The sequence below is a fragment of the Aquila chrysaetos genome, chromosome 4 (assembly GCF_900496995.4).
Source record: "Aquila chrysaetos chrysaetos chromosome 4, bAquChr1.4, whole genome shotgun sequence".
In the NCBI taxonomy this organism is placed as follows: domain Eukaryota; kingdom Metazoa; phylum Chordata; class Aves; order Accipitriformes; family Accipitridae; genus Aquila; species Aquila chrysaetos.
Genome location: NC_044007.1, coordinates 4,622,315 through 4,644,114, shown reverse-complemented (window position 1 = coordinate 4,644,114; position 21,800 = coordinate 4,622,315). Strand labels below are relative to the sequence as shown.

The 21,800-nt window shown below is 37.5% G+C and overlaps 1 protein-coding gene across 15 annotated transcripts in view; it reads right to left on the bottom strand.

Annotated features, from left to right (window-relative positions):
• Positions 1–21,800, bottom strand: part of PTK2 (protein tyrosine kinase 2) — a 226,579-nt gene that overhangs the window by 39,099 nt on the left and 165,680 nt on the right. For 8 of the 15 annotated variants that reach the window (XR_005932213.1, XM_030011674.2, XM_030011675.2 and 5 more), the window contains 9 exons: positions 20,779–20,796; positions 16,798–16,854; positions 15,321–15,341; positions 14,184–14,281; positions 10,524–10,608; positions 4,995–5,095; positions 3,587–3,702; positions 1,918–2,018; positions 554–643 (listed from right to left, as the gene is read on the bottom strand). Coding sequence is in view for 14 of the 15 variants with exons in the window: in XM_030011674.2 (XP_029867534.1) it covers positions 554–643; positions 1,918–2,018; positions 3,587–3,702; positions 4,995–5,095; positions 10,524–10,608; positions 14,184–14,281; positions 15,321–15,341; positions 16,798–16,854; positions 20,779–20,796 (687 nt within the window). In the remaining variant the exon portion in view is untranslated. The remainder of the gene's footprint in view (positions 1–553; positions 644–1,917; positions 2,019–3,586; positions 3,703–4,994; positions 5,096–10,523; positions 10,609–14,183; positions 14,282–15,320; positions 15,342–16,797; positions 16,855–20,778; positions 20,797–21,800) is intronic. The other 7 variants (XM_030011665.2, XM_030011666.2, XM_030011670.2 and 4 more) reach the window with 3 other exon arrangements.

Genomic DNA, 21,800 nt, shown 5'->3' with positions numbered 1-21,800 from the left:
ATATTTAGGAAAAAAGATCAAGGCTTCAGGATATTCCCATTTACCTTTATTTTTACTCAGCTTCTGGTCATATTTTCTAAGTTAGCAGGAGCTATGAAAGACAAATTAAGCGGGAATCTAGCATTAAAGATCTGGAAACAGGACATCATGTAGGCTCATCTATTCATTAAGCAAAGAAGCAGGCATATCACCACAAAAGAAAAAGGGAAGATATAAAACAGGAACAGCAAATAACAAAGGTATAACAAAAAGAAATCAGAGGGAAAAACAACAGTAAAAAAATCATCTCTGTTATGACTATGACCTAATTTCCTTGTACCTTCATTTCTGTCAGTTTCTTACTAGAGGCAAAAAGGCACATGAAACTTTAGGCTGAGTAGAAAAAGGAAAGGAAAAGACAGAGATGGAAAATGTGGAAGAAACTGGATTTTCAGAAAGTACAGTAGAAATAGTGCCGAATAGCTGGAAATTATTCATTTACAGTAGTTAAAATGAAACATTGAACTTCTCCAACAGGACGCTTAAGAAACCCCACCATTTGGTATTCACTTACCAAACATCCACACATCGCTAGCTGAGGTAAACCGTCGGAAGTTGATTGACTCTGGAGCCATCCATTTGATAGGTAATTTCCCTTTGGAAGCTATAGGGAAGGCAAGACAAGGCAGGCTTTTATTCCTACTACTGAGCTCAAACATAGATTTTGTTCTCAGTGAAATAATTTATAGGCAAAACCCATCTCTGGTGAAGCACTTCAACTATCAAATTTTGTATAAGAGATTTCTGCACTGTATCACCAGTTCTACTGGTTGTCCTCTATCTAGAGAGAAGAGCAGCACTTTGCCTAAATATTCAGACTGATTGAGCTTCTTAAAACTTGAAGTTAATTCTTATTTCAAGATGCAACTATTGCAGTTAAGGAAGTATTGGCACCAAATCTGAAACTGTCACAAATCTCAGCAAGGGAGTACGTGTTTTTAAATGATTCACAAAAAAAGGGTAGGTTGTTTGGCCTTACATAGAATGGAAAAAAGAACGAACAAGAAGCAAATAATGCCCCAAGCCTCCTAATAAAGCCCCCAACAACAAACCACAAAAGCACAAGAAATGATCATGTCAAAAGTATTCCCCCTCTCTTCTCAGCAATTAAAATGACGATATGGAGCTCACAGTGATACCAGACAAATGAAGTGAGGAAACATAACGGAGTGTAAGGGGACAGATAAAGGATATTTTAAAATATATGACTGAAACTAGAAATATATTCAAGATTAGATCTATGAATACATGGTTTCGTAATATACACCAAATTTGAAATGCTACTGTTTGGTACCCTACATGCAATCTCTATTCTCCTGTCCTATTTCCCATCTATCAGGTACTGCAGGACATCTCACAGCTGCTAGAGCCACTTAAGATCAGTATTCCATCCAAAATGGGGGAAAAAGTAGGCTTCAAAGACTTTTTTGTACTCAATCTCCCTAGTCCAGTGGCATCTGAAGTATGGAGCATCAATGACAGCACAAACTCAAAATTTATCTGTAGGTAACCTTGAACTCATTGTGGGTTACCTATATTATGCCATGAATACAAATATTATCTCAAACAGGCCTCGAATGTGGATAATCTTCTAAAAATCATGAAGAAAGCACTACAAGCTTGTCCTAAAGAGCAGAATTTTACCTACACATGAATTTCCTTTTTGTAACTTAAAACAGACCTTGTGATTCTTCTTCTGAAGCACACATGTATGAATTTACTGCCATCTATTAAATTGTTGAATAGTTTGCCTTTTTGTACAAATAAAACAGCTAGATCAAGAATATCTGGTTAGTTCCTTTTGACAACAAAATCAGTATTGTGAGAAGCAATTGTGTTGTAACTGGCCTGCAAAAAGGATCCAGAGTGTCAACCTACCTTTATAGTAAGTACTGTCTTCCATGTATCGGGATAAACCAAAGTCACCTAATTTCACACAGTCAGTGGCAGATACCAGCACATTTCTAGCAGCAATATCCCTGCCAAACAGAGTAGACATTATTTCTAGTCATTTAAAAACTTCAAGTGGTGAAATATAATTTGAAAAACATTATTAAAACCCCGAAGTATCAAATGCCTTTGAGAGGACTGAATTATTTTTCTAGTCATGGTTTGGGTGTCCAAGTACAGAAAAAGACAACTGCATATTTGTCTTCTGATTCTCAGAAGCTTGCAGAAATGCTGCAGTACATTTGATTCTTACAAGTAATAACTGCTGTCTCGAAGTATAACCATCAGTGTCAACATCAGAGGAAAAAGTTTTATCTTCATCTATTTAAATATCACAGGCTAACAATTTCTGGCAATTAGAACTGATGGAAAGAAGAAAAACTGCCTCCTGACCCTGCAAAGGTAAGGAATTATTTTAAGATCTCAGTTCTGTAAGAGGCTTCATAACAAGGAGCTCAGTTTTTAGTGATGCCACAGGGATTATGAAAAGACTTGGGCATTCTTCTCTTGCAGTTTCCCAGGTGAGACAACCCGCTTTATGTATCTGTTGATTCTGGATTTCAGCAGGCTTGACTAAGTATTGACAGATTTAGCTTTGAGCAGTGAAATAAGTACAGCAAACTGAGTGGTGCTACTTTCTTCCATTTCAGTTTGGTATGAGTAAGTTATATTTTGAAATTTTATTGCTAGAGTTAAAATAAACAGCTACTTGGCCAAATTCAAGTATCTGTAACAATCGTAAGGGCCTGTTATTTACAATTTTTTAATGTACATATCTACATATATATACATACCTAATACTTACATATAGATGTGTTTGTATCTACAATATATACAACATAGAATTTAAACATTAAGTATTTACACACAAATAAAATACTCAAGTTCAAAAAGAAATGGTACACGATAATTGGAGTGCTGTGAACTTCCAATTGCATACAATTAGAGGCTAAAGCCAGTCTCTTTCCCCTAGAAAGCCCATGTTCAAATTCAAGGGAATAAAATTCAAAACACACCTAGAAGGGAATTTAGGTTCACTTTCTGGTTAAGCAAGTACTAGTATTTTGTAAATATTTTGTTTTCTTTGTTCTTTACTTAAGAAGGTGGCTGCCCCTTGTTTTGCTTTTCTTTATTTAGAAGATTACAGGTGACTCGCAGCTTTAAAAAATATTGTAACCACAAAACAATAACTCAGCTGAAATCTACTCTGAATAAAATCCAGCACTATCTCCAAGTCAATCTAGGAGTGAGCCAGCAGGTGTCACTCTTGAAAAGGGTGTAATTTTGGTGGCAGCATCTGAAAAACTGACGTACTAATACAGAGACTGACATAAAACAAGCAAATGGATTTTAGGAGTTTCAAAGTATTGCTGCTACACATTCATCACAAGTCAAGAAAAAGAAACACATAAGGAAGTCTTCAAGGAATCTAACTATGTGTTGTAAGCGTTTGTCTTCACTTGAGCAAGTGTAGCCAGAATACTGCCAGTCAAAAATCTGGTAATCTATGACACCTTGTATTCCACTAAAATTTTAAGTAGTTACATATAAAAACATACACATACATATATATAAATATATATGTATAAAATCTTACCTATGTACAAATCTTTTGCTCTCTAAGTAGGCAAGTGCTGTGCTAAGCTGGTAAGCGTAGAGTATCAGAGAGGCCAGATCCAAGCTGTATTTTCTTACTTGCAAAAAAGATCTCAACTTTTTGCACAAAGAAGGAAAAAACGGAAGGAAGTTAGGACAAAAAAAATAACAAATTTGAACAAAGCATATCTCAAATTATAAAGTTTACACAAGTATCAATGGGCACGCCTTCCCTTAAGACTGGATGAGAGGAGAAAAGAAAATCACTTGCCATGAAGAAATCTGGGTTAAATTCAAGCAATTTTTTCTACACGAAAATGGTTAGCCAACAAAAAAAAAAAATATTTTGTTCATTGCTTTCAGGTTCCTTTTGAAGATTGAGAGCATATGCTGCGCTGTTCCAGAGTAAAGCACTCCTGCACTTTTTATGCATTCTTCCCTTGAGAACTGTGCACGTTTTTGGCCTAAATAATTTCAGAACAAAACGGTATGTAGCCAATCCAAACACCAATTATAACAGTATTGTTTTGGAAGCATTAATTTTAATCTACATTTGTAAAACAACTAGATTTAGCTCATGGTAGCAAATAACAATGCAGAATTTTTATAAGCTATATTTGCAGTATAAGGCAGTTAGGACCGAACAGAAGGTGGCACTAGAGTCTCCTTATAAATTAAAACAAGGCTTTGAAAAGTGATTAGGGCGCTAGAAAGGAAATCTGTAATTTTTTGGCAGAAAGTGACTTCTACACTACAGGTTTTTCTGCCTTTTTTTTTTCTTGGACAATGTATTGCAGTTTGATAATTACAATGACTATCTTACAACACAGTGTGAAACATCATGTGAGCTCACATTTTCAGAAACACGTGGCTCAAAGAAAACAGATCTATTATAAAAACTGAGATCTAGTTTTGTTTAAACCATTCATCCAAAAGACATAATAATGAGGAAAGTCATCGTATCTAGGGTCTCTGCTGCAGAGACTGTACAGAAAAAACCCCACAAGAAATTCAGTGTTCCAAGGGAAAACACAATGTTACTCAGGAAGAATGAGAGATGTACCACATGATTTCACTTCTAGAAGGTATGTTTGCAAATGCTGTTTAAACGATACCGCATTATCATCATCTTGACACAGGTCAGGCTCTCACTCTGGAACAGCAATTGAATTCTCTGAAAACTGTGATTAAATCACTTTGGTATGAGCTGATGCAGTTCCCTCAGTGGACAAGTTAGATCAAATTCTGCCACTCCTGTTTCTGAGTCCGTAATTCTACAAATAAGTATGGTATTACGTCTGAGGAGAGTGCCTTTGCTTTAGTACTGAGAAGTGATTTTTTCAGTATTTTGTAAAGGTATCTGTGAGCTTAAAGAGAGAAGACCACAGTCACATGAGGATTTTTCGTACCTCTCCAAGTGTACAGAGCTCCATGATTATCCAAACTGGGTTTTCTGTAATAACTCCAATGAGCTTCACAATGTGAGGATGATCAAACTGACGCATTGTTACTAAAAGGAAAAGAAACAAGTTGGTGTGTCACATAAAAGCTTTTCTTAAAATAAAAAGTTGGTTAAGAAGTGTTTAGTCTATGACCAGAAAATATAATCAGAGCTCTGAAGGACCTGAAACAACTGCTTGGAAGCAATAATATCTGGTCATTTAATGTTCTGCGGGCAGCATGAAACACTGCTTGCTTTAGTAAACTCCTGTGGACGGTACAAGTCAAGTCGGGTTCCCTGGTTCTTCTGCCCTGGTTGAGCATAACGTAAGTTAACATAATGACATATCAATCCAGTGTATGACCCATTAACCTGTGCCTTTCTATTAGAAGAGGAGGAAGGACAAAACAGTATGTATCATTCAATGCCTGGAAAAAATGTGTGTCAGTTTATGACATACACAAAAATCTCACTTAATCATTACGTTCACATCTCATTTTATTTTCCATGGACTTAATTAACTTTTCAGTCTCAGCAATACAGTCACAGTATATTTTATGCAATAAGACATACAAATCATAGAATCATAGAATGGTTTGGGTTGGAAGGGACCTTAAAGATCATCTAGTTCCAACCCCCCTGCCATGGGCAGGGACACCTTCCACTAGACCAGGTTGCTCAAAGCCCCATCCAACCTGGCCTTGAACACTGCCAGGGATTGGGCATCCACAAATTCTCTGGACAACCTGTTCCAGTGTCTCATCACCCTCACAGTGAAGAATTTCTTCCTATACATCTGTTATCGGTTTGTGTGGTGTGGTTTTTTTGGTAGCAGGGGAGGACGCCACAAGGGTGGCTCCTGTGAGAAGCTGCTAGAAGCTTCCCCAGCTCCAAGTCAGACCCACCTCTGGCCCAGGCCGAGCCCGTCAGCGACGGCGGTAGCGCCTCTGGGAGAACAGATTTCAGAAGGGGAACCTGCAGTGAGTGAGGGGATCGGAATGTGAGAGGAACCCCTGTGCAGATCCCGAGGTCAGTGAGGAAGGCGGGGAGGAGGGGATGCCCCCGCAGCCCGTGGTGAGACCAGACGGCAGGCTGTCCCCCCCCAGCCCATGGAGGGCAGCGGGGGAGCCGATGCCCACCTGCAGCCCGGGGAGAGAGGAGCCCACGCCGGAGCAGGGGGATGGATGCCCCACAAGATGGCCGCCGCTCCCTGGGGAAGCCCGCGCTGGAGCAGGCTGGGACTGAAGGACTGCAGCCCACGGAAAGGACCCACACCAGGGAAGTTTGTGAGGAACTGCAGCCCGTGGGAAGGACTCATGTTGGAGAAGTTCATGGAGGACTGTCTCCCGTGGGAGGGACCCCACGGTGGAGCAGGAGAAGAGTGTGAGGAGTCCTCCCCCTGAGGAGGAAGGAGCGGCAGAGACAACAACCCCCACTCCCCGTAGAGAGAACCAGGAGTGGGGTTGAGGCGGGAAGGCGGGAGGGGTGAGGGGAAGGTGTTCTAAGGTTTGGTTTTGCTTCCTAATATCCTTGTTTTGATTTGATTGGTAGTATTTTAAACTGATTTTGTTTCTTCCCCAAGTTGAGCCTGTCTTTTGCCCTTGACCATAAGTGGGGAGTGATCCCTCCCAGTCATTGTCTCGACTCACGAGCCTTTCTTCATATTTTCCTTTCTTTGTATTTTCTCCTCATCCCACCGTGGCCGGGGGCAGGGGGGAGTGGGCGAGTGGCTGCATGGTGTTTTGTTACCGGTTGGGCTGAAACCACGACAACATCTAATCTAAATCTATCCTCTTTCAATTTAAAACCTTTACCCCTTGTCCTGTCAGTACACTCCCCAATAACGAATCTCTCCTTCTTTCTCATAAGCCCCCTTTAAGTATTGAAAGGCTGCAGTAAGGTCTCCCCAAAGCCTTTTCTTCTCTAGGCTAAACAACCCCAACTCTCTCAGCCTGTCCTCATACGGGAGGTGCTCCAGCCCCCTGACCATCTTTGTGGCCCTCCTCTGGACCTGCTCGAGCAGGTCTATGTCTTTCTTATGCTGGGGTCCCCACAACTGGATGCAGTACTCCAGGTGGGGTCTCACCAGAGCGAAGTAGAGGGGAAGAATCACCTCCTTCAACCTGCTGGCCATGCTGCTTTGGATGCAGACCAGGATGAGATTGGCTTTCTATGCTGCTAGTGCACATTGCTGGCTCATACTGAGTTTTTAATCCACCAATACCACCATGTCCTTCTCCACAGGGCTGCTCTCAATCCACTCATTGCCCAGCCTGTACCCACATTTGGAATTGCCCCAACCCATGTGCAGGACCTTGCACTTGGCCGTGTTGAACTTCCTGAGGTTTGCACGGGCCCACTCCTCAAGCCTGCCAAGGTCCCTCTGGATGGCATCCCTTCCCTCTAGAGTATCAACCGTACCACTCAGCTCAGTTTAATCTGCAAACTTGCTGAGGGTGCACTCATTCCCATTGTCCCTGTCACTGACAAAGATGTTAAATACTACTGGTGAAGAGTCTAGAGAACAAGTCTTATGAGGAGTGGCTGAGGGAACTGGGGTGGTTTAGTCTGGAGAAAAGGAGGCTGAGGGGAGACCTTATCGCTCTCTGCAACTACCTGAAAGGAGGTTGTGGTGAGGTGGGTGTCAGTCTCTTCTCCCAAGTAACAAGTGATAGCATGAGAGGGTTGGGGAAGAGTGGCTGGAAAGCTGCCTGGCAGAGAAAGACCTGGGCGTGCTGGTCAACAGCCGGCTGAATATGACCCAGCAGTGTGCCCAGGTGGCCAAGAAGGCCAACGGCATCCTGGCCTGTATCAGAAATAGCGTGGCCAGCAGGAGCAGGGAAGTGATCACCCCTTGTACTCGGCACTGGTGAGGCCGCACCTCGAGTGCTGTGTTCAGTTTTGGGCCCCTCACTACAGGAAAGACATGGAGGTGCTGGAGCGTGTCCAGAGAAGGGCAACCGAGTTGGTGAGGGGCCTGGAGCACAAGTCTTATGAGGAGCGGCTGAGGGAGCTGGGGCTGTTTAGACTGGAGAAGAGGAGGCTGAGGGGAGACCTTATCGCTCTCTGTATACAACTACTTGAAAGGAGGTTGTAGTGAGGTGGGTACTGGTCTCTTCTGTCAAGTTAGCTAGTGATAGGACAAGAGGAAATGGCCTCAAGTTGTGGCAGGGGAGGTTTAGATAGGATATTAGGAAAAATTTATTTACTGAGAGGGTTGTCAGGCATTGGAACAGGCTGCCCAGCGAAGTGGTTGAGTCACCATCCCTGGGGGTATTGAAAAAGTGCGTAGACGCAGTACTCCATAACATGGTTTAGTGGGTGTGGATGATGGTTGGACTCGATGATCTTGCAGGTCTTTTCCAACCTAAATGATTCTATGATTCTATGGTTGGACTTGATGATCTTAGGGGTCTTTTCCAACCTAAATGATTCTATGATTCTATGGTTGGACTTGATGATCTTAGGGGTCTTTTCCAACCTAAATGATTATATGATTCTATAGATCTACCCTCTTTCCATTTAAAACCATTGTCCCTTGTGCTGTCACTACAGGCTTTGATAAAAAGTCTCTCTCCATCTTTCTTATAAGCCCCCTTTTAAGTATTAAAATCTTGGTAAATAAAATGTATATTCCAAACAAACCACAATTATTATCTTTAGGGGTCTCTTGTGCTAATCTAACTCAATGCAATTTACAATGTTTAGAACATGGAAATGTAGCTTCATTGATGCAAAAATGAAACAGTACAGTTTTAATTATCAAAGGAATGGAAAGGCAATTAACACAAATAGTTTTATATCATATGGTCTGACCAGTTTTAAACATAAACTACTGTTGGAAAGTACTTCTCAGAGATTAGTTCAATCAATGTTAGCTGACAAACTCCCAAATTCAGAAAGGTAACAGAGTTATTACATCATTTTGCCATCCAGCTTCTAGAGGTAAGAGGAATGAACTACTTGCAGAAAAGAGCAATTTACCAAAAAGCCAGCGGAAGATCATTAAAAATCTCCCCAAACCAGGTGGTTTGTATTTTAGCATACACAAATGCATTAACAGTAATACACTGCTACGCAAAAGCGGACAGGAATGAAGAGACAGGTGCTGCTCCTAACATTTTCTTTCATCTACTTTTTATTCTGAAGTGCTCCTCCTCGCAAGAATCAATACTATATCTTTTCAGCATTGAGAACTCCACCACAAGCAAACAACTGAAACCCAAGAGTATTTTAATGTTCCTACTATTAAAATATTAGGAAATAAATTTCTTAATTCACTGAAATAACCAACTCTGCCTCTCCAGATATTGCATTTGGGCCTTTTGAAGAGTGGTCTTAAAAACTAGGAGGCAGTATCTTCTGAGAGTTTGCAATCTGAACGCAAACAAGAGGAAGGTAACAGATGGGAATTAGAATAAAAAAAGGAAAGAAGAAATAGCAAAACTATTAAATCAAAATTGAAAAGCACTATTATCTGTCTACTATGTTGGCATTTCCTAATCTGTCAAGCTCAAAGCATAATAAGGAGCATTCAATGAGCAATTATCTTCTACATTGTTAAGAGACAGCAGCCTACCTTTGACTGCTAAGTTATTACTATAAGCAACGGTATTTACTTTTGCAACAGCTAGAAATGTAATGGAAAAAATTATAGTAATTTAAGAAAAATCTGACATCCAAAAATAAGAAGCCATTAGCTATGAACAAAGATTTTTCTGAACAATTAGAAAAAAATCCTTCAACAAAGGAATAGTGAATAGAAGTATACTGTAACATCTGGCCATAACCAAATAATTTATTGATATAATACAGTACCTTTACGAGATTTATAGATGTACAATAGCAGAGGATAATAGGCAAAAATTAAGGCCTAAGTCTCATATCTTAATTTGCTTACAAAACCAAACTGCAGAGAAATCAGTAACTACAACATTCTTGTAGAAGTTTTCTGTTAGTATTCATCTCAACAAAAAGCCTTCCTCCATGTATGAAATGTCCCATTTGGGGAATACAATATTTGTGGGCAATTATTTAGAAAATTGGTTTATCCTATCATAATTTTTAACTCTGAATTGTCAAAACAGATCTCGCTTAGACATAACATTTTTAGCACCTTTGTTAACAAAGACAACCACCTGACCTTCTAAAGTAATACACTGGAAAAAGTGCTAATTTTTTTTTTTTTCAATTCATTAAGGAGAAAGAAGAAAATAGAGGATCAGATCCCTAATATTCCAAAACTGGTTCTGAAGCCTTACAGGAGTCAAACATCACTGTTCAATTTAGAAAACCAAAGAACCCACATATAATCATACACATGGGCAATGAAAGGATGTAAAACAGTCTTCCTGGCACATACTGCAGGAGAGGAAAAGGTCATGTTATATAAATAAAAGATTTACATTAGTTATCACAAGTATCTGGCACAGATGGCTGCAGCCTTTGCAAGGACCAGTTACAGAAGCTACCCCAAAAGAAATACTTTAATACTCACAGGCTTCTTGTAAGAATTTTTCTCTAACACTGTCTGAGGTGCAGTTTTTACATGTTTTGATTGCAACAGCCATAGCTGGATTTTCCTGAAAGACATTATTGAGAAATAACTGAAATACAGCTCACCAAATACAGTCCACCAAAAGTTAAGTCCTTTAAAATTCTAGCAAAACTGCTTTAAAGAAAATTAATATTAACTAAAATATCTTTAGTTAAGAAATTACATTTTGAAAGCTTCAGTGTTAAAATATTAATTATAATCAAGACACCTAGTGTACAACATTTACATCTCATGCACCTAGGAAATATTTCATCTGTTTTAAACTATGTTAAATCGTACAAAATTATGACAAAAGATACTAAGTTTAACTGAATACTACTGTAAACTTTTTGCGTTATTGAGGATGGTAAACTCTTGAGAAGATTTCGCAATTGCAGAGGAAAAAAGTACATATATGCCTAAAAAACACACTTGGCTTATGCTAGCAAGCAACCTGGAAAGCTACATAAAGGGCTTTTTGTGGCTCTTGCAGAGCAAAGACTGGCTATAATTTTGAACTCAAACTACAAAGGAAAGTGAAACAAAGATTTTACATATTGGCTTCACAATCAGTTACATCAAGGGCTTAAAACCGCGTTAAACAGAACACGTATTCAATATCAGAAACAGATTTTAACATCTGATTGCTTATCCTCTGAATACTGAAAAATGAGAAGCACTGAGACAGCCCAAAGGAGGCCTCTTCGCTCAGGCAGCATCTTTCATCTTCTGTTGATTTGGTGTGTTTTTCAAATACCCTTTCCATAAGTTACAGACAGCCCAGAGAAGCTGCAAGCATTTTTCTCCTGAAAAGAAGCTTTAGGTGTTCGAGCTTCACTAGTATTCAAAACACCACGACTTAACTTAGAAAATAGTATTTTTACAACTTAGAAGGTATCACTCATACAAGTTGTTAATGGGTTGAAAGCAGATGAAATGTTTTAAAATTAAGCTTCTACATAAGATATAGGCCTGCTCAAGGACTAATATGCCTTTCTTCCAACTGGGAAATTGGGAATTGTGCATTGTTTAATAAGAATATTGCAAAAGAATCTGTTCCCCAAAAGGCTACAGGGTTGATGTATGTCCTCACCTAGTTTTTAAGGCCCGTGAGAGCTGAAGATTCACAGTTATGTTGTATATCTGCTCATGCTTACTCTATTTTAAATCTATTTTTACAGACAAACATTATCCAAATTAGAGTAATATTTATATTGTGCTTAAATGTCTATTTTCTAAGTTACTCACAACATAGCTCTTCAAGTTGACTTTGCAGGAAAATATTGATTAAAAACTTTTCTCATACATAAGCATGACCATAAACTGACTGAAAAACTGGTGGTAAATTAAGATGATTTTATTCCCTTCTGAGATCAGGATCCAATAATCAACACTGCATGAGACCTCTGGAGGCCTGCCAGACCAATCCGTCTCCTGGTGTTACAGATCAAGTTTTTGAAACCTCTCATAACCAACTTTAGCATCAAAAGAAAGAGTTTCAGTGTCTGCAACCAGCAAAGACTCCAGACATTTTGCAACATGAATATAGGAAAAGGCCTGATATCAGGGGTTTGCTGATCTTTTGTTTTCTTATAAGGAGATAAAACAGTGAGGATGTATCAGATGGGCAACAGTGTGTGTACTGAGCAGCAAACACTATTTTAAATGACACTCTTGGATTAATCCCACAGTAAATCAGCCTTTAAAGACAGTCTTACTTGAATTGCTTACCTCTGAGCAATAGAATCCTCTATGTATACATACATTTTCCATTCAGTATCCTATAAATACAGACTGGTTGTGGTATTTCAGGAATACCTAGTAGTGAGCAGCATTTGAGAAGAGGTGGATGCTGCACAGTCCCTAGAATAAGAACTTTCCAAGTGCAGTGAACAGGGATAGATGAGATTTTTCAGATTCAAATTTGAGTTAGTAAGAACAAGAGGCGAGAAATCTCCCCTCTATTTTTGCATGCGAGCTGAATATATATAAGGATGGAAACATTATCATGTTATTGTAACTAACCTTTTATCTATTGTAAGATTTCTTCCAAAAGTGTAAGTTACACTCTGTGACTAGTACATTAAAATTTAATGATAATACCTTGCTGTTTTCCCTTCACATATTCAAGTGTCTTAAATGTAGTAAAATTTTATTAATAAAAGTAATCAGCAGGTTGCCATTTAAAAAACTCATACTAGACACAGGATGACTGAATAAAATCTGTTTTCCAACTGAAGAAAAAGAATGGAGAGAAACAGCATTTTCAAAACAGCAGTCCCTTACAAAAGGGGTCTTCAACTGGTTTTACAGAGCACTAGATTTATCCACTGTGCCCCAAGTTCAGTGAAATATTACTCCTCAAGTACTCCTGTTAACTTGGACAGGATTAAATGAAAAATAAGAATCTCTCTTAATGCAAAGTATATCTGATCTGCTTTTCCAAATGAGGATATCAGAACAGACTTCAAACTTGTCTGACATAGATAACATTTATCCTTATTTCTTTACTTAAATATTGCATTAAAGATTTATTTATTTAACCCACTGAGCCCAGGATGCTAACCAGCTGTTTCTGGGAAATACTGTTTCTGAAGTTAGAATTAGATTGTTGTCCACATGAATTATTACATCATCTATTGAATATCCAGACAGTTTCTTCAAATGAGAAATAAATCTTCATTTTACACTTGAAGTTGGTTGAAATGAAATAATTTTCCAGCTTTCTCTTGCTTTTTTCCACAAACTTAATTTTTCGTCCATTTAAATTGTTATCATAATCTTTGTGGCTGCAGTCTAGAAAAACACATAAGCATAGCCTAAATTACACAAGTCCTGCCAACCTCACTGGTTTCACTGAGGTGACTCTTGTGCATTGGGGTTTTGCTAGATCAGTGTCCAAGTATTTTGTATCTTTCAGGAAAAAGTAGGAACTTTATTAACATAAAAGCTTCTTTGTGAAAGATATAGCGAGATGGTCACTGGAGAAACAGACACATTTGTTTAACATTATTGTCCCTCTATTGTAGGCTACTGCCCTTCCAGCATAACAGACTAGAATTTCTTCTCTGTATTTCAGCAGAGAAGTTAGATCAGCTTATCCTGACCCAGTTGGCAGCTTGTGCACTGAATACCAAACCCAAACCCAAGTCAGGTTGAACACTCACAAATACGGTTTTAGACTTTGGAAAAGGTTCTAAAGCACTGAATGCTCAATAGGGGAGTATGGCCAAAGGGATGTGTGCTTACCATGCTTGGACATGCTCAAAATGGAGAGTGTATGGTTGGGCTTAAAAGCAATGACTTCTAATTCCAATTCAGCCAGTGGCTTTGATACAGTCCTGAATAATTTACTTGGCTCTTTTGATTCCTTTCCCGATCTATAAAAAATGGTGATATAGGAGCAGAGAAACTACTCTTGAGCTAGTTTTGTACTTTTCTGAAACATAGGAAATATTCTCTACATGCTGATTATTCTGGAAAATAAATCACAAAGTCAATTTTTATTTGTTCTGGAAGACCCAGACCAAGCACCTAAGGAATAAACTTCTTTTTTTATTTTATTTTTTAACTAGAAAGGGTTTATTGTTTGTTTATTTTTATTTCAGAAGTGAGGCTTACCGGACTCATGTAAACTCCTTGGTGTACATCTCCAAACTGTCCTTCACCAATGCAGCGCCCCAGTTCAATTCTCTCCCTCTGAATTTCATAATCTCTGGCTATAAGAATATAACGCACTTAAAATATTAAATTTCTGATGAAGGGCAAAGAAATAATCCACAAGACACAAAACCCAAAGTCAGTCACTCAAATATCTCACATATGAGTAACTAAGATTAACATTTGCTGCACACCAACCTACACAAATGCTGTATACACACAGTGGAAACCTCTTAAACAGATGTTTGAACCAAAGCAATAAAAAAGGAATTGTGAAATCTAATTTGCTAAATTAACTACTATGCATTATTTGTTTCAATGCAATAGGCATAATTGAATCCTTCTTAATTATAGGTAGTAAAAGACAAAGCACACAAATAGCCTTGGGCAATACCGATGATATTAAATACAGCCTTAGCACACATCCCTTTAGGTGTTTAAGAGAACTCCACTATGTGGTATTTTAGATCTTGGAACCATCAAATGAGCCCAGAGAATTTTTAAAGAGGTAACTGCAAGAAAAAATACAGAAACAAGAGCATGGCAAATAAAGATAAAATGAAAGAGCAAATTTTTGAATGTACTACACCTCTATCAGTGTGTAATTGAAGTAAAATTGATATGTTTTGTGGACTTATGCAATTTTGTTAACTTCGTGGTTTAACAGACTGAGAATATTACTGATAAAAATGGCTCAGTACTTCAGCAAAACATTTAATCAATTGCAACTGAATTACTTCATTTGCAATTTACTTTCTAGCAGACATGGAAAAGTACTTCAGGAATAGCAGAAAAGCATGTGTAGTATATGTTTTCACCTCTACTTTTGTTCAGAGAGAAAAAAAAAATATAACCAGCCAGCTTAGGACTTGATTTCATTAACACTACAAAAATAACGTGATCTAGAGCTGGATAACAAAGTGATAAATGCCTTTTTCATTTCTTTAGGTACTGCATTTTCCTCTTTAAAATCCCAAAGCTAACTGGTTTAACTATAAATAAATAATGTTTATTAAATGAAAGTCAATAGTAAACTTAAAAATTCCACATCATTCCAAATTGCAAGCATACAGGGATGGGTAAAGGGTCTCCTGTTACCTTCATCTATTCCATAGCTTTCTGCAGTGCAATTAAGAGAAAAATCAAATGCTTACTTAGATATAGCTTCTTAAAATCAAGACAAGGACAAACATTTTTTAACAGCTTTTCAAAAAAAATGAAGAAATATACTGATGCAATTTTAAGTTTACATTAGCAGAAGTCACAGGTCTGTTCTTGTGATCTTTACTGACTCAGTCCTTTGAGAGCTGAACACTTGAGTCCACTTCAATCCACCAAAGCACTTAATGAATTTCACTTCAACAGGCCATCTCATGGGCTTTGAATTGAAGGCATACTTAAGCGTTCAGCATCATCCAGGGCTGGGCCCACAAGTAATTACTTCCATGAATTTAAATGAAAAGATTAAGGGGGGGGGGGGGGGGGGGGATCACACAAAGTTAATATGTTAACAAAAAATAAAGGATATAATTTATCACAGTACTTTTTGATCCTGCAATTATTTTAGTAGAATCATGTAGTGACTTACTGCAAGACATTCAAAACACATTGTTTATTTCTGGAAAACATATATTCTTGCTTTTCAAATATTTATATTCAAATATATATGTTTTTCAAAACATATATTCTTGCTTTTCAAATATTTTCCACAGTAGTGGAAACTATGTTGTAAACACTGAAGCGATCACAAAACATTCCTGCCACACAGTAAACTCTAGAAATCCTTACATAGATTCATGGTTCTTCAGCAGAACATGGTACCAGTTTAGCACCATCCTCCCCTCTTACACTAACCAAACCTGATGGTTTTGCAAGTCTGCTTATCAAAAGATTGTCTACTTCTACAGAAATCCTTGGTTGCCAAAACACAACTTAAATTCAGAGACATAGCTTTTAAAATCAGAATACTAGACTTTCACGTTAAATTAGTTAGCCTTGACAGTTTAAGATTGTATTATGATTCAAATATGCCATAAGACAAAATCGTTGTGGTGAGTAATGCATCTTTTTTTTTTTTACTTCAAAGATGAAGACTCAGAAGAACTTTGAATTTTTATTTTTGTTCCTGAAGTCTTTCAGCTTTAACAAAATTGCATGTGGTACAGATGACTTTCCTCTATCACGGAATTCAAAAGCAGCAAGTCTGTCATAGGGCAAGGGTGAGATACAGTTAGACAGCAATACACAGAAGCTTTCCAAATTGTTTGCTCTTATCACAGAAATCTTATCCATTCTTTCTCAAAGCACTGTGTTCGGCATCACAATCAAAAAAAATCTACATCGTGAGACATAACAGGAATTTCACTGTGAAGTCACTGACAGCAGCAAAACAGAATTTGGTTTATCTGCTTCAAAACCTGAACTGGAAAAACACTGCATCTATGAGTTTTCAAAACATCGTAAAGAATATTTTCTTTGCACACATATTACTTAAGGCTGAAATATAAGATTCAGTCCCTGCTAAACCAAAGAAGCTTTCGGATAGAGAAGTTCCCAAGTTAACTACCATACTTACTTGATGGCATTGTATAAGTATCTTCTTCATCTATAATCTCTGCATAGTCATCTGTCTCTGTAAAGGGAGGAATTCAAGAGTTTCGGGAAGAGCAGATGAAAACAATTCTCCAGAACAGTATCTCCAATTTATCAAGGCTGATATGTCACAACCCCCAACTTCAACATTGCTGGGACGCATTTACAATAGCATGAATAAAACTTGCTCATGCATAATTTATGGTATGATAATGACCTCAGTGCCAATTATACTACGTCACATAGATGCATTCAAGAAGGAATAAAAGGAAGATTCATTTATATTCGAAAAAGTTTAAGTTCTCTAACTGAAACCCATCTAAACTGTTGACTTAAAAAGAAAACCTTTTTAACAGCAAATTCCACTGCAGTAAGGAGAAAACATTATTAACAGATCAAATTGCTTTACCTTCAATAAAGTGTGAATAATAGTTTGCTAGGTTTTTATGTCAAACAGGCAGAACAGACAGTAAAGATGTTCCAGGGCAGCATTTACCTACTGTCAGTGTGGCAAGGTGAGTTATTTTCCATAGACTCTTCTAGAGCATAAATATCTTTTAAGTCACACTCTTGCTTTAAACCCATTTTTCTTATATTAGTCTCAATTTTCCTTGTTTAGTGGAAATTCACTGCCAGTTTTGCTGACAAGAATCAACATCTCATGGACAGTGAGTGAAAACAATCAGTTCTCAAAATTTTCAGAAAAATGACAGTGTATTTCTTCCTCTGTTTAAAACTTATGACTTTTACATTATCTGCTCTCAAAATGGTTTAAATGGTGTCAAGTCATATCAGAAGGTCCTTCTCTTGCTTTGAGGAACTTCTAGCATGTCTAGGTCATTTCCTAATGGTCAGACAAATTTCTCCAAGGGTTACAAAACCAGTCTACAACAGTGAGATAATTTTTCACTTCAAGGCTGTTAAATTCTCCTCACCAACTTTAAATGCATAGAGAGGTTCTCAAAATTGAGTAATTTCAAGTCCAGTATGCAGTTTTCATGGGTTGGTTTCAGGTGATCACATATTGGGCCACCTTTGAAAGGCATGACTTACTCCCTCTTTTTTCCCCATCTGCCCTGGAGCAAATGTCTATTCCTACAACTCCCTGGCATCATTTCTCGAGATAGGATTTCTGAACAGCGAATGGGACAAAGCCACAGTGAGACTGCAAAGAAGGATGGGATGATCCCTTTTGGCAGCAGCCCTCAGTTCAACCAACTTAAGCCAACTCTGAAACCAGAGCAAGGCTCATAAATATTATACACATACATAAACAAGAGGCTTAATTTTCATACAAACTGAATATTCAACAATTAGGAAACTACAGGCTATAACCTTTGAAGTTCAACGCACTTCAGTGAGTAAATAATCCAAACTTCGTACTACTTAAATAAAATCAAAGCTATTTTTCTTTCAAACTCCTGTAGGAATATACCATGTCTTGTAAAAACAGAATGAGGAAATCTATACCATTTAAATTTTTCCTAAGCAATTTCTATTTAGGACACAGCAAAACAGAGTCACCTAATGAAAATTCAATAAATTATAAAGACAGTGCACAATTCTAAACAGGCAGCATACTCCAGAGGCACTAATCTCTTTCTTGGTATTTTTTTTCCTCCCTACATTATGAGCTGATGCTTTTGTAGAAAATAAGCCCAAGTTTGATCCAAAAAATAAGCATCCATTTGAAAGAAATCATTACTGTGACACCAATGTGATGGGGATAAATTACTCTGTTTCCTTGTAATAATGTGGTAAGATGTTTTTAACTTTTGTTAAGCATGATATATATCAACTATTGTTACAAACTAGTATTGGTGGATACCAGAAAGTTCTTAATCTATGTAAAAAAAATGGACTGAATGAAAGGTATTATAAACATATTTGAGAAGAATTTAAAAAGCTTGGAAACTAGAACTGGTGCCACACTGGTCTTTAAAAAACCAAAACATTTGTCACACTAGATTATGGAACAGTCCTTGCAAAATGTGATACATGGCTTGGCTTGTTCACCTCTCTATTTTAAATTAATGAAGTTAGTTCATAATAAAAGCATTATCAGAACACCGCAGAGCACTTTACATTGTTTTGATACATTGCCTAAAACCATCCTGAAACTGAAAGGGTCTTCAGTAGTCAATCCAAATAAATTAAATGTATGCAATTAACTAAACAAATATTTTTTGTTACACATTTAACACTCTGGAGAGGAATAGATACTAAGAATTAAAAAAATAATTCCTATACATGTCTGGCATTGTTTCTGGGAATTAGAGGAAAATTCAATCAAGGCATTAAAGTGATGCACTCAAAGTGTTCTGCAACAAAGATAACTGACCTCTCTCACATGCAGTCTTTACCCCATGATTAGAGTCATACAGTATGAGACTACTACCAAGTCTGCTAAGACTATGACTATGCCTGCTAAGAGATATTCCAAAACCCACACAGAGCCTAAAAACTCAGCTGGGCAAGGCTCTCCAGGCTGCTTTACCAAGAAGGAAGTGCTATAGCAGTCTCAAGAACTAAGCACTTGCAACAAAGGAGTGATTCCAGGAGATGTTCTATCTTCGAGGCCCTTGGTAAGTCTAGAAAAACTAAGATTTAAAAATAGGGCTCATCACTGCTGCTCTCTTGCACATTTTAAAACCAGCACTGAACCTTTTCACCTGTTGGTCAACCCCAGATTCTTCTAAGATGGAAAAATGATAGGTTACTTTTGGACAAAGATACACTGTTGGTGGTACAGGTGAATGAGCCAATTTGAGCTTTACTAAATCTAAATGCATTTATTAAACAGTAGGAAAAAACATCTTACGATATTAAATCCATAATAGCTAATCCATGATCTTAACCACCTGTTTGAAATTTCCCTTTTCATGATTTTTTCCCGTTTAGCAGAGCCTGTAATTTATAAAAGATAAGCACCAATAAAAAGCTATGTAGGGTTAGTATCTGAAACACAATTTCTGAATTTATGACAGAAAAAATATCCTTTGAGTTTTTAATGTTTAAGAAAAGAAAGAAAACTGGGGTAGTGTTATCTTTGATTTGTAGCTGAAGGAGAGAAAGGAGATGAGAAGTTATACACCCCTTTACATTTTGCTGAGGAAGGCCACAAGACATTATCTCTACTTCTTCTTACTGCCTTCCTTTGCATACTGATTTATGCCCTTTTAGTACCTCCTACTTACAAGAATAAAGATACAACCACTATCAGTAGTAGCAGTTTGATTTTTTTTTCCAACATCAGATGGAATCCTTTCGAAAAATAGCTAAAAATCTCTTAAAAAAACCAAAACCAAAACCCAACTTGTTTTCAGAGGCTACCAAGTCAGTATTTTTTAGAAAAAAAGAAATAAAGTCTGGAGAAGTTAAATATTTTAGAATAAGTTTTGAAGAAAACATTAAAATCTGTCTTTAAAATTAGCAGTTTGAGTAGCCAAAACCTGATTAATATTTCATGTATTCAATCTACATTAATCTATCTTGTATAGCTTCTTTTTATGCAAGGAGCCACAGCGGACTACAGAGCACTTTGATGCTACCATGCCTTTAGAGCATCACTTAGTAGACTCATTTCTCACGTGTTACATCCATTGATCTTACCCATCGAGCAAAAAAATTTTGTGATACAACCGTTTCAATCAAACTGAATGGACACTCTTGCAAACCTATAATAAACCTTCTTTGCATCATGCCAGAACTCTCATTGCAAACGCATGCAATACCACATCCCTGCATGTTTGAAATAGTTTTTCCTTTCCCAATTCCAGTTTAGCAGAAAGTGTTAGTTGCACAGCCTGTAAAGTACAATATTTATCGGCTAATGTCCAAAGCAGACTGCTTTTTCATACTAAAATCTGTATAAAATTTATTACTGAAATGTGCATTAAGTGGTATATGGATACAAATGTTGCATATTGCATGTTAGTAACACACAGACTAGAAAACATATTACCGTCCCCACTAATTTCATCTGCAGATCCAGGTGGCATGCAAGGAGAGAGAAAAACAGAGGGGGAGAGAGAAGGGACAGAGAAGGGGGAGGGGAAAATATACTATTAAATTCATGAGTAATCCAAAAGTATTCAGACTGCAGTTATATTATATACCTGACTCAAGAGAAACTAGAAAAGTAGCAGAATTTAAGACTTCTCACCTAAAACCCAAGGGACAAAGATATGTTCTAAGAAGCTTGTATGATGAAACAGAGTTAATGACCTTCAAACATGAATTTACACAAAAATTAAATTTGGGAGTGGAACTATTTTAATGCATTGTTAAGAAATGCCAATTTCTGGTTTAAGTCAATACTTCACTACAAAACAGATCTCCTACAGGCAGATGAGTCAGTTCAATTTGACTTTACACACACACTTATGACTTTGGATAACTAGAGTTGGTGTTCACCCTTTCAAAGGAAATGCACTCCTGTGCTATCACTAACACATGAATAAGAAATGGAACCATCTAACTATTAATTATACAGAGCATACTGCAGTTACATAAAGCTGAGATTTAAACGAGTGGCAAACGGAGCAACTCTACTGGGAAGCTGTTCAAACGAGCACCATATTCCGCGTTTATGGTAGTGGCCCTATTCCACACCAATACCCACAGCACAAGCTGATGCACTTTAGACATTATTTATAAATAAAAGGAAAATAGGCATTAACGTTGTAAAAGTAATGCACCTATTACTCCAATTCTTCTTACCCCTAACAAAGCCAAACTGGTCCAGACCAAATGCTGAACCAGTATGCAGCCAAAAGCATCACTGTAGTCAATACTTAAATGAAAGTGATCTTAGCTGATGCTTATTGTTGCTATTCTATTTCATTCATAAGCATGCTGTATCAGGGGTCCAAGAATGAAGTAAAAATATATTAACCAAAAACCCCATGGGTATACAGGGGCTGCAGAGCTGTACAAATGAAATTATTAATATGTTTGTCATTGTAGAATATGATGCTTAAAACT